The sequence below is a fragment of the Tachysurus fulvidraco genome, chromosome 15 (assembly GCF_022655615.1).
Source record: "Tachysurus fulvidraco isolate hzauxx_2018 chromosome 15, HZAU_PFXX_2.0, whole genome shotgun sequence".
Taxonomy (NCBI): domain Eukaryota; kingdom Metazoa; phylum Chordata; class Actinopteri; order Siluriformes; family Bagridae; genus Tachysurus; species Tachysurus fulvidraco.
In genome coordinates, this window is record NC_062532.1 from 15,616,161 (window position 1) to 15,628,396 (window position 12,236).

At 36.6% G+C, this 12,236-nt stretch overlaps 1 protein-coding gene across 4 annotated transcripts in view; it reads right to left on the reverse strand.

The window, feature by feature from the left end:
* pitpnc1a (phosphatidylinositol transfer protein cytoplasmic 1a) overlaps positions 1–12,236 on the reverse strand; it is a 60,032-nt gene that overhangs the window by 1,676 nt on the left and 46,120 nt on the right. For all 4 annotated transcript variants that reach the window (XM_027138955.2, XM_047801231.1, XM_047801232.1 and 1 more), the window contains 3 exons: positions 7,229–7,321; positions 1,622–1,777; positions 1,298–1,361 (listed from right to left, as the gene is read on the reverse strand). In XM_027138955.2, the coding sequence (XP_026994756.1) occupies positions 1,298–1,361; positions 1,622–1,777; positions 7,229–7,321 (313 nt within the window). The remainder of the gene's footprint in view (positions 1–1,297; positions 1,362–1,621; positions 1,778–7,228; positions 7,322–12,236) is intronic.

The following is a 12,236-nucleotide window of genomic DNA, read 5'->3' on the forward strand; positions in this document are numbered from 1 at the left end:
GCACCACTGTATTTATCAGATTTATGTAATATATTACAAGAGGTATGAAAATAATGTTAATAGGACATAATCAATAAGAATATGCAGGTAATGTCCAATCTCAAAGTGAATTAACTTTAAAAGCATTTGAGGCGAAAAAAAAAACCCTTTAATATGTAGTACACATTAAATTATTAAAAAAACAAAACGATGCTTTCATGTTTTATGTAATTAACTGAATCTAGTAATTCTTAAATTATTCATTATAACTAAATAAATATATATATATATATGTTTTATGTAATTAACTGAATCTAGTAATTCTTAAATTATTCATTATAACTAAATATATATATATATATATATATATATATATATATATATATATATATATATATATATATATATATGTGTGTGTGTGTGTGTGTGTGTGTGTGTGTGTGTGTGTGTGTGTGTGTGTGTGTGTGTGTATTTATGAGACTGAATATGATGCAGTGATGTTCTGTATATAATGTATAATTCATATAACTGAATATACTGTATATGTATATATGTTCAGTTATATAAATTATACATCATTAGATCTGAAAGTGATGGCAAAGATCAAATGACAAAAGCCTTCACACTGTGAGATATCAAATCCAAAGTTAAATGTCAATGTTGCTACATTTCTTGTCCCCTCTGGCTGAAAAATTGACACTCAGCAGGAGCTCAGCTGTAATGACACTTTGCTGCATTAGTTATGGTGAAACATGCATGCAGAAGAAGCAGAAGAAGGGACACAAACAATCTGTAGCAGATGTTAATATACATGCAGCCAATGAAAGGAATAATGCACCATATTCCAAAAAAGTAAAAAAAAACAAATAATAAGAAACATGGAAACAGACTTGCATGACAATTATAACGAGAACAATGCGACTTCACCAAAAGAGAAACACACAGGAGGATATAAAGAGGTAGATTAATGAAGGTTGTATAAAATGGTAATAAAGATATTCAGACACAGTCCGGTCTTGTATGACTGAACACTGTTGACTAGAGATGGCTGCCAATTTTACAGACTTTAATAGAAGGATGCTGTACATGCATTGCTCACACTCCAAATCTGATTCATTTTTTTTTGGCAGAAGTACAGTATGTAGGGGTGATTTGCACCAGTATCACCATGGAAACACAGTACAGATTACATGTTAATGCCTTTATCCCCCAATGAGACATTATAACAATAATCATTCTGAGATCAGTAAACATTTTCGAACAGAAAAACACATTTTTGATACACAATCACAGAACAAATAATTATCCTTCTACATACCAATCCACTCATCCACCCAGGCAAAGGCCTGTCTGTGACCTAGTGACAGCACATCCCTTATCACCTTGAAAGAGAGAGAGAGTGCCTGGTTAAGAAGACATTCTTTATTATGTACCTAGTCAAGGACAGAAGTCATGATTAATTTACTGAGCATCACTGTTCATGTTTCTGTACGTGTATTAAAAAAAACGTTGGGAAAAGAGGCTCATCAGTCAAGGACAAGCTGTCATGAGGGACTTTGCGGTGGGTTGGGATTGAGGTTTATAGAGCTCAGATGTGATAGGGGGTGTGGGTAATAAGCACATGAGAAAGAAATGGAAAGACCTTGTGAACAAAGTGCTCCACGCGTGTCTGCAGGCCCCACACCTCGAACTTCACCGTCACTAACTTATAGGAGCACATGATGGGGTCCTGAGTGTCTCTCCAGCCCTCCTGCAGCGAACCCCGTGAAGTCTTCTCTGACTTAAAGTAGCGTAAATCCTGAGGAAACAATTTAAACGATGGGAAATAATATACAACTGTCCATTCCAACAATATCAGATTGCCTATCCTCTGCATTCATAGTCTTCTTTCTCTATGATACAACATGCAATCATCTGGAAAATTATTCATAGGTTTTTGACAATGTACAGGATTATGTTTTGCACATCATGCCACACAGAACTGCACCAGACTGTACTGGTTTGTCATTGGATGCTTGTGCAGAGGATTTCCACAGGACTGGGATAACTGCGTCATTGAGGTGTCTGCAAATAAATATTGTGAATGTCCTACAATTTTATTACAGCTGTGTGTTGGGAATGACTGTACTGGAACCTTTCTCCCAGCTTAAGTGCTTTTGTTATTCAGTTCCCTGCATGCAATCTGTACTTTACTGCACAAATACCTTTCATCTGGTGTAGACAATATGAGATTTCTGCCACACATATCATTTTACATTTCAACTGAAAAATTGTGTTTTGGCTTCATCTGACCACCTTCCACTCATTCAACTCATTGCCATCATGTTTTGTTTTTTTTTCAACAAACCCCTGATGTACCTTAGAGATGTCTTGGACTATTATGTAGCACTAAGCTGTTAGACTTTACAATCACCAGTCACCATAATCCACTCTGTTATTACTGTTTCACTGCAATAATAAACAATAACAAAGTATTTTAAACATGTGCAATAACAGAAATTTTGAAAAATGTGCAATATTACCTATGTGCAATATGTCTTCAGTTTAACCACTACTCTTTTTATACATTTTTGTTTTTGTTTATACTGTATATTGTATTATGTCTTTATTCTTTATATATACAGTATTTTTGCTGCTGTAATAGAGAAATTTCCCCATTGTGGGACGAATAAAGGTATATCTTATCTTATCTTATCTTATCTTATCTTATTAACATGACTAGAGAACATGAATTTTACTTTCAGATAAACTTTGTAGCTGCTTAACATCACCTTCTCACATCATCTTTTTGTTGATGGTTCTTCTACATTCAACACTTGGATAGTTTTCTCTTTTCATATGCACATGTTTAATACATTTTTAAGTATAGGCTCACGGACTGGATTTATACATCTAGCTTTATGTTCAATTGTTGGATTTTTGCACCCAAAGCTGAACACTAGCAAACATCCACATTTATTTATTTTTTTGTTATTTTTATCCACATGATTATGTTGCTAATGCCATCTGATGCTACGCTCACACATACCACAACATGCAGCAACAAATCCACCGAAAACCATTTACAGTATTTCTAATGAAAGTCGGCGAAATCAGGGGACATGAGTGACAGCATCCATTGCTGACTAAATGTGGACATGTCCAGTGATGCAACATGCAAAAATTGAGAAAAATTTATCTTTACGTAAATATGAAGCTACTTGGTGCAGTGACTACTAATCTGTGTAAAGATAATAGAGCACACAAGATTGGTGAAAAAAGATTGGTGGAAGGACACACTGCATCTCCTTCATATTGTGTGATATATTGCATATATACACTGCTGTTTTAGAAACAAATGCTCTCCCTCCAGAATGTTTCAGTTTAACAGCAATAACATTAGTTTTCAATGCTAGTTGCGGCAGCTGCTTATCTTATTACTATGGCAAGTAGTAGTAAGAACAGCTAGTTGTATCAAAGACCCTAGGCTCGGTAAGACCTTAGGGAAAATCAACACAGATCATAAACACAGGGTTACAGAGGTTCCTGGGGACTTGTGGCACAAGACGTACCCTGGGTGGTGTGCAAGTCCATGGCAGAGAACAATCTCATACACCCATGCACACACTAATGGCAATTTAGAGATGTCACTCAGCCTACCATACATGTCTATGGACTGGGGATTGAAACTGGAGTACCTAGAGGAAAGCAGGAGAAGAAAATGCCCCCCCCCCCCCCCCCCCCAGTTATATATATATATATATATATATATATATATATATATATATATATATATATATATATATATATATATATATATATATTTTATAATAACAGACTTATTGAATGAATCATACGAGGCCACAGATGTTAAATCAAATTTCAGTGAAATATGTCCATTTGTCAGTAAGTATTGAGTAATTAAGCTATCATCAAATATCAGCTTTGCATTTTATTAATGTTTTCCACTAGAATACAATTCCACAGTGTTACTTTCAGGGAATATCAGTTTCAGTACTTGGCAATAAACATACTGTACCTCGGGAAAAAAAAACAAGGTTTGTAATTCAGTCAGATATTAGAATTGTTGAGAACAAATGTCTGGATAGTTTTACTAGACACTGTATCACCCAGAGGGGATTCGCACAACAGACATACTGCATCGTAATGAGTCTCTTTCCTTCAGTCACTGATCTATAAATAGTGTTCTATGGAAGGTGTTTGGAGGAAGCTAATGCTGTGTGGCACAACAGGAGGTTCATCTTTATCCTAATGTCACAAGCTGCCACTAATCAGACATCTTCTTTTAAGCTAATGACTCGCACGTCGGAGAGGAAAGATTGCTTATGAATAGGGGAGGAGATCTTGTTGCGTTCCCAATTGGGGTTTGAATTGTCTGAGCAGCAAACACTGTAACTGCTTGGGTAACTCTAGGCACATCATATAGATAAAGCAGATGTAGTATCCCATGAAGAGTCTTTCACATGATGAAATACGACTACGTTAAAAGGGTACAGCACTGAATTACGGAGTGGGAAGATCAGAGCAGTTTCTGGGTGGCAGTGAATAAAAAAACCAAAATATATTTGCAATTTATTAATTGAAATTAAAAGCTGATTAGCCTTTTCAGTCTTATAAAGCATGGATTTCTCTTACTCTGGAAATGATTTGTACATTCTTACACCAATCTGACATCATTTAGTGCAGCTGAAATGCGTGCCATTCTATGGCTGAAACCTTTTAATAAACCTACTCTTTCCTAAAAGCATTTTTTAAACTGCTGTATCAACACACATGATGAAAGCAATTCAATCTGTTGAAATCATATTTGCCAATTTAAAAAGGTTTCTAATGATATCTGTCTTTTTTGTATAAAAAAAAAGAAAAGAAAAGAAAAAAAAGAAAAGAGAAAAAGATGGCAATTATTATTCATTCATTCATTCACTTTCTACCGCTTATCCGAACTTCTCAGGTCACGGGGAACCTGTGCCTATCTGCCTATCTCAGGCGTCATGGGGCATCAAGGCAGGATACACCCTGGATGGAGTGCCAACCCATCTCAGGGCACACACACTCTCTCATTCACTCACACACACTACAGACAATTTTCCAGAGATGCCAATCAACCTACCATGCATGTCTTTGGACCGGGGGAGGAAACCGGAGTACCTGGAGGAAACCCCCAAGGCACGGGGAGAACATGCAAACTCCGCACACACAAGGCGGAGGCGGGAATCGAACCCTGGACCCTGGAGGTGTGAGGCAAATGTGCTAACCACTAAGCCACCATGCCTCCCAAATCGAGTTTTAAACCACGTCAATGCTAAAACAAAATGAGATGATACTAAAAAAATCATGAACACACGCTGCTAAAAAGGAAATATTAACACACATGCACGCGCACACACACACACACACACACACACACACACACACACACACACACACACACACACACACACACACACACGCACACACCACACACACACACACACACCACACACACACACACACACCACACACACACGCACACACCACACACACACACCACACACACACACACACACACACACACACACACACACACACACACACACACACACACACACACACACACACACACTTATACCCAATCATGTTTTTCAGTGAACTTAATAAAATGCACAAACAGCAAGAAATCCTTAGAGAATTCTGAATTATGTGAATGAATGTACATGATACATGAATTATTCCAAAGAGGAAAAAGCAAAGCCTGAAAGTAGCCACAAAATAGATCAATGTTCGATATGAATAAATGAATGAATCACCGAATCATTGAATCAGCGAATGAACTTATAAGCAAGAAGTAAAAAAATGTAATCCATTAGATACACACTTTTAGAATAAGTATGCATTTGTATATATGTATAAAACAAGTGAAGAGTTGGAAATATGTATAAAATAAGTGAAGAGTTGGAAAGAGTTTGGAGATAAAGTGTTCCTCCCGACACACTGATAGCCGAGAGATAATAGAGTGTGTCAGGAGAAAATGACCAGCCATGAGAGATTACTTCATCACCAGATTACACAATAATATATCAGTGCTCATTATTTCTGACTGGCCGTGCTGTCAGTCTGCAGCCGAATCAGAGAGTGAGAGAGAGGGAGGGAGAGAGAGAATGCACTGGCTCTACCATGTGGATGTAATTGCAGATTTTTTACTGAATAACCCTGGAGATGTAATGAAGCTGGGTCAAAGGTAGAAAGCTGTTGTCATTACTGTGTGTGTGTGTGTGTGTGTGTGTGTGTGTGTGTGTGTGTGTGTGTGTGTGTGTGTGTGTGTGTGTGTTTGTGTTTTTCCACCCCAACAGTCTGAAATGACATCATCACGTGCTCCAATAGATGAGACCCATCTACTGATTACAGAGAAAGTAACAGGCTCTCATTTCTTTTGATGACATACAATTTCAGTGTTTGTTGCTTCGAAATGTCTTCTTCTTCTTCTTCTTCTTCTTCTTCTTCTTCTTCTTCTTCTTCTTCTTCTTCTTCTGTTTTTCCTAAGCAACTTTCTAAACCAAGCCACTTTTGATAATACATACCAGTACATGGCATGAGCACATGCATTTCCAGCTGTAAGATGGCAGTTTCATTGAATTTACACCACAGCACTGCTGACTTCTCAAATCTTATACATTCTTTTCAGTAGCGTGGCTCTGACAAGAGAATAAGTACGTTCTAATTCTTATTATTTTTATTTAATAATTCACAGGGGCTTGGTGTATGACAGACACTCCACATAATCTAAGCCTAATAGGAAATAGATTAAAAATGATCTTGTTATTTAACAAAGACTACAAAAACATGCTTTCTGTTAGGAGAAAATTGATGGAAGATTACAAGGAGGCTCGGATGTCAGTCGATTTTCCTGCACAGCAGAGTCACAGTTTACGGTTTCTCTGTAACATCCTAAGCTGCGAGGTTTGTGTTTGACTCAAAAAAAGGAAAGACTGGTGAAGGAATGCCTGATTAGAGCTGCTATAATTAAATGAGAATAAGAACTAGCTTGTCTCATGGATGTGCCATAACATTAACTATAAATGGTGGAAATGCATGACAGGTATTTCATTAATAAATTAAAATAGCTTGATTATGAGGAATAATAATAATAATAATAATAATAATAATAATAATAATAATAATAATAATAATAATAACCTTCTTGGTGGTAACATCACACTACCATATCATGAATTCCTTTCATATAACATACTGTACTGTACTGATGCCTTACCTCAGATTCTTTGAAGTAACGCTCTGGGATTTCATCATATGCAATGTCAATGAAACACACCTCAGTGTCCTCATCTCTGGGCTCGTCAAAAATCTGCAGCAGGAAGAGAAGTGCGGAAAAGTATGAGCGTTGAAAAAAAAACCACTGCATTAAACAAAAACATTACATAAACAAGAACATTTGGTTTCATGTTGTTATATCTTATAAAATGTCATTACCGATGCTTGAAATTTACATTATTTTATACAACTGAGCAATTGATTGTCATTGGCCTTGCTCAGGGGCCCAGCAGTCATAACTTGGAGGACCTGGGATTCAAATTCCAACCTTCCAATTGTTAGACCAACACCTAAATAGCTACATGACCAGCCCTGGTTTATAATTATTAATAATTATAGCATTAGAACATATGAGAATATTATATTATATAGTGCACATGAAAATGTGGAGCAGACACGGACTCTTCTACTGCTTGGCGTTTAATAAAGGTTATTTTAGTCTTCTCACTTTGACATGGAGAAAATTTCTAGGATTAGAAATGATTTGTTTTTCAAAAGGAGCTTTAAATAGGACAGAAATGTGTTGTTTGACCTGTGAGTAGTAACACAGTCTGTGCAGTGATGTCACCTCCATGCACACTGGGAGTTTGGTTTTCTAGCTCACATCCTACCTGGCATACTACACCCCAGTTTACACATCTGTTTAGTGTATTAAAGACATGTAAGATGAGCTAATCTTTATCATGACATTGTCTGAGTGTGCGATTATATCATGTCTATATTATTATCAGCACTTTGCCCATGTTTCTGCATGATTCTTCAGTTTGAAGAAAAACTATTTCTAATCAGGTCTTTGAAAACTTAGTCACATGATGCTTGCAATGTCATAAGAAATGTCATGTCATGTACCAGTGTCTCTGTTCATGCTGACATAAAATCGTCTTCCTTGCACCTGGCATTTCAGAACCCCACTGAGAAAATAGTTAACGTCAGGACACATAATGACCCTCTACAATGCGAGCCATGATATCTTGAACAATGAAAATGTAATGTAAATTTCTATTACATACATTATATAACAAATATAAGACCATAATTTTTTTTACTAATTTAATTAGTAAATATGGCTTAAAATGATTTAATTTCTGTAAAAAAATTCTTTAAATAAATAAATAAATAAATAAATAAATAAATAAATAAATAAATAAATGTCTTTATAACTTTTATTTCACATTTTTAGATTTCTGTAAAGCTGCTTTGCAATAATGTCCATTTTTAAAAGTAAAAAAAGAATAAGACAATTACAAGCTTTAAATTAATAAAAATATCTAAAATAGGTGTAATAATCTTTTAAATAATTGTATAAACCTTTTAGATAATAAAGAGAAATGTTAGTTGAATCTGCCTATAAACAAGTTATGTTCTTTTGCTAACATTTATATTTTTTGATATGATGCTTAATAATGACAAATAATTGCATCAGACAGACTAAAGGTTCAAGCATTATAAAGACCAGAAAGTTGAGATTCTGGTTATAAGATTTATTCTAATTATTGGTAGACATGTTGTGCTTCCTAGTTTAAACATAAGGAGGAGCTGTGGATTTAAGGATGAGAGACTGAGCATGCGAGTGTCAGAAGCCGTTGTATAATATTGAGTCCTCATGGTTGTGTCATGTTGCTGTTGCTCATGTTGAGACTCCTGAGTGTTCTAAGCCTTGTAAAGACTTTAATGGTTTCGGAGCACGCGTCTGTATCAAAGCATTCGCTGAGAACCCTGCTCTCACCCTTTAACAGCAGCCATATGTTAGAGTACGTAAGGCTTTAGAGACTCTAGCACTGGAGAAAGTGACTGCAGTTATAGAGGAAAACATATAAAGTATTAAAGCATGATACTGTATACAGAAGATAGGGAAGCTAGGGATATGTTATGGAAGAGGAATACGATGGATCCTGAAAGGGATATGTCTGAATGAAGAAATGGGCAAGTGAGAAGACAATACATGAATGAATGAAAATGAAAAAAAAAAGATATCAGAAGAAAGAAAACTAAGTGTATATTTTAGAGATTAAGGAATTTGTAATACATGAGATATGTTTTACAATGAGTTGTACGATCACAGCTATACGCAGCCAATGCTCCAGATTCAGCCGTTAACACTGAGAGGCTATTTGAACAGAAACACAGTTTAAAGACAGACTATTAGCTGTGAAGACAAGTATGGTTATGGCATTATGTGCTGTGATGGAATGGACAGACGCCTACAGCATTACTGCCTCCAGTGAAAAAAAAATAAGGAACATGAATCTTCAAAGTGTCCTCAGCAATCAGAAAGAAAAATACAACATAACCACTAGGCTTTCATTTAATGCCTGCCAGCAACAGAAATTCAGCAGCTACAGATAGGCTTGTGTTGAACGCCACAGGTGCAGCCTGACTGGATTCAGATAAATAGTCTTTAGTGTTTGTGGACAAAAACAAGCACGAGCTATCCTGCAGCTTGTACTCTGATCTGTAGCCAGAGAAAACCTTAAGAGGATAAGATCCTTTGTGAATGGCTATTAAAAGGCAATTCAGACTGTAGAACTGCAGTGTCTTGGACTGCATGAACCTGCAGCAGATAGTGAAGACAATGGGGAACATCATGGCAGTCCGTCTGCCTCCATCACAGGACATCTTTTACAAAGGCTGCCTAAGTAAAGCCACCAGAATAGTGCCTGACATCTCCTACCCCTCCCATAAACTCTTTGCCACCCTCTGCCAGGATCTTGCAGAAGATACTGGAGTGTCCAGGCCAACTCCACAGTTTCCTGAACAGCTTTATTCCACAAGCTGTCAGGACCTGCAATAATAAAATGTCTCTCAGCCACCTAACATGGAATTAAAGGGCCCAACCCCAGTATGCACTAATCACTTCAAATCACTGTGTGTACCCATAATGAACAGTTCAAATCAGCATTACCTGTCATACAGCTATAGCACTATAATCACTTTATTTCATTTAGGGGTGTCTTAATCATCACACACCAGTCCAGGTACTAGATCCTGCACATGAACTACACATGATCGCCATTTTACAATAATGTGAACTTATTTCTTCTCTTTAATTCCTGTCATGATGAGTTTTGGATACTGAGATACTCAGTTTTCAAAAAAATATACTTCAAGAAATCTAAAGTCTTGGCTTCTGGTAAATTTTAGCTTCAAGCTGAGGTCAAGTGACAATTTTTTTAAAAAAAAAGAAAATTTTGCTCAACATGATGTCAAATCAAATCAAAGCAAATCAAATTTTATTTGTCACATACACATTTTATTTGTCACATACACATGTCACATACACATACAAATTTTATTTGTCACATACACATACACATACTGTTGGGTGTTATCTATTTCTGTTGCACCATGGCCTTGAGATGGCCTTGCACCATTTCATTCTATATCTATTTGTCTAGAATAACAATTAGGCACTCTAATCTTTAATAAATCCTAATAAAACACTGATCATCATGTTGGAATACACTTAAGATGGGGCACTAGTCCATTGCTTTGCTTCCAGGTCCCGAAAAGCAAAACAGCCCCAGGCCATAACACTAACACCACCATATTTTACTGTTGGTATGTTGTTCTTTTTCTGAATTGCAGTGTTACTTTTATACCAGATGTAATATGACACACACCTTCAAAAAAGTTCAACTTTTGTCTCGTCAGGTCGCAGAGTATTTTCCCAAAGGTCTTGGGGATCATCAAGATGTTTTCTGGCAAATCTGAGACAAGTCTTTATGTTCTTTTTGCTCAGTAGTGGTTTTCGTCTTGGACCTCTGCCATGCAGGCCATTTTTGCCCAGTCTCTTTCTTATGGTGGTGTCATGAACACTGACCTTAACTGAGGCAGGTGAGGCCTGCAGTTCTTTGGATGATGTTATGGGGTCTTTTGTGATATCTTGGATGAGTTGTCGTTGCGCTCTTGGGGTAATTTTTGTTGGCCGGCCGCTCCTGGGAAGGTTCACAACTGTTCCATGTTTGCGCCATTTGTGGATAATGGCTCTCACTGTGGTTCGCTGGAGTGAAAGCTCTAGAAATGGCTTTATAACCTTTTCCAGACCGATAGATCTAAATAACTTTCTTTCTCAATTTTTACTGAATTTCTTTGGATCTCAGCATGTTTAAATCTGTTTGATGATCTGAAACATTAAAAGTGTGACAAACTTGCAAAGAAATAACAAATCAGGAAGGGGGCAAACACTTTTTCACACCACTGTATACTTCTGGGTGTATCATCTCTAGTGTTTGAAATGATAAATAACTGAAGATTTTGTTCTGTATCTACATGATTTTGTGCATCATGCTACTATAACAAATGGCTAATGGGAGACTTGCGTTTGTACAAGTGTTCCTATTAAATTGGCCAGTGACTGTTTCTTGAAATTTGTTTTGCAACTAAATCTTTCAGTCCCATCTGACTACACAAAATCTCCTGCAAAAATACCATTTCTTTTGTTGAAATAGGTTTGAGAAAAGGGATGACATCAGCAGAGGTGGGAGTACAGTGGCCATATTTCTTGGGCACTTTCTTGTTCCTCACCATTAGTCATAAAACCTGTGCTTCAAGCTCAACGTCCCTTATCATCATCTCCTTCAAGTGTCATTGTTCACACATCATTTGTGAGGCATCATTCCTAATGCAACATCATTCAAGTATCAAACCTCATTACTTTAAGGCGTCAAATGACGCTTGTCAAGCGTTCGAGCGTTGTGTTAAGATTTAATGAATACTGTGACTTACCCTGTGATTCACTCGTCCTATGACAGAACCCGTCATCTAGCTTGCACTCGGTATAAAAATGTTATTGTGCTTATTTTAAATATAGAAAATATTGGATCATATTGGAACATCATTATTTTAATGACGACGCACAATGGTAAAGCTAATGCAAGCACCATAGAGGAACAATTGAATCAGAAACAGTATGTGAATTATTGTGTGCACAGAAAGGCTAACAAGCCAAA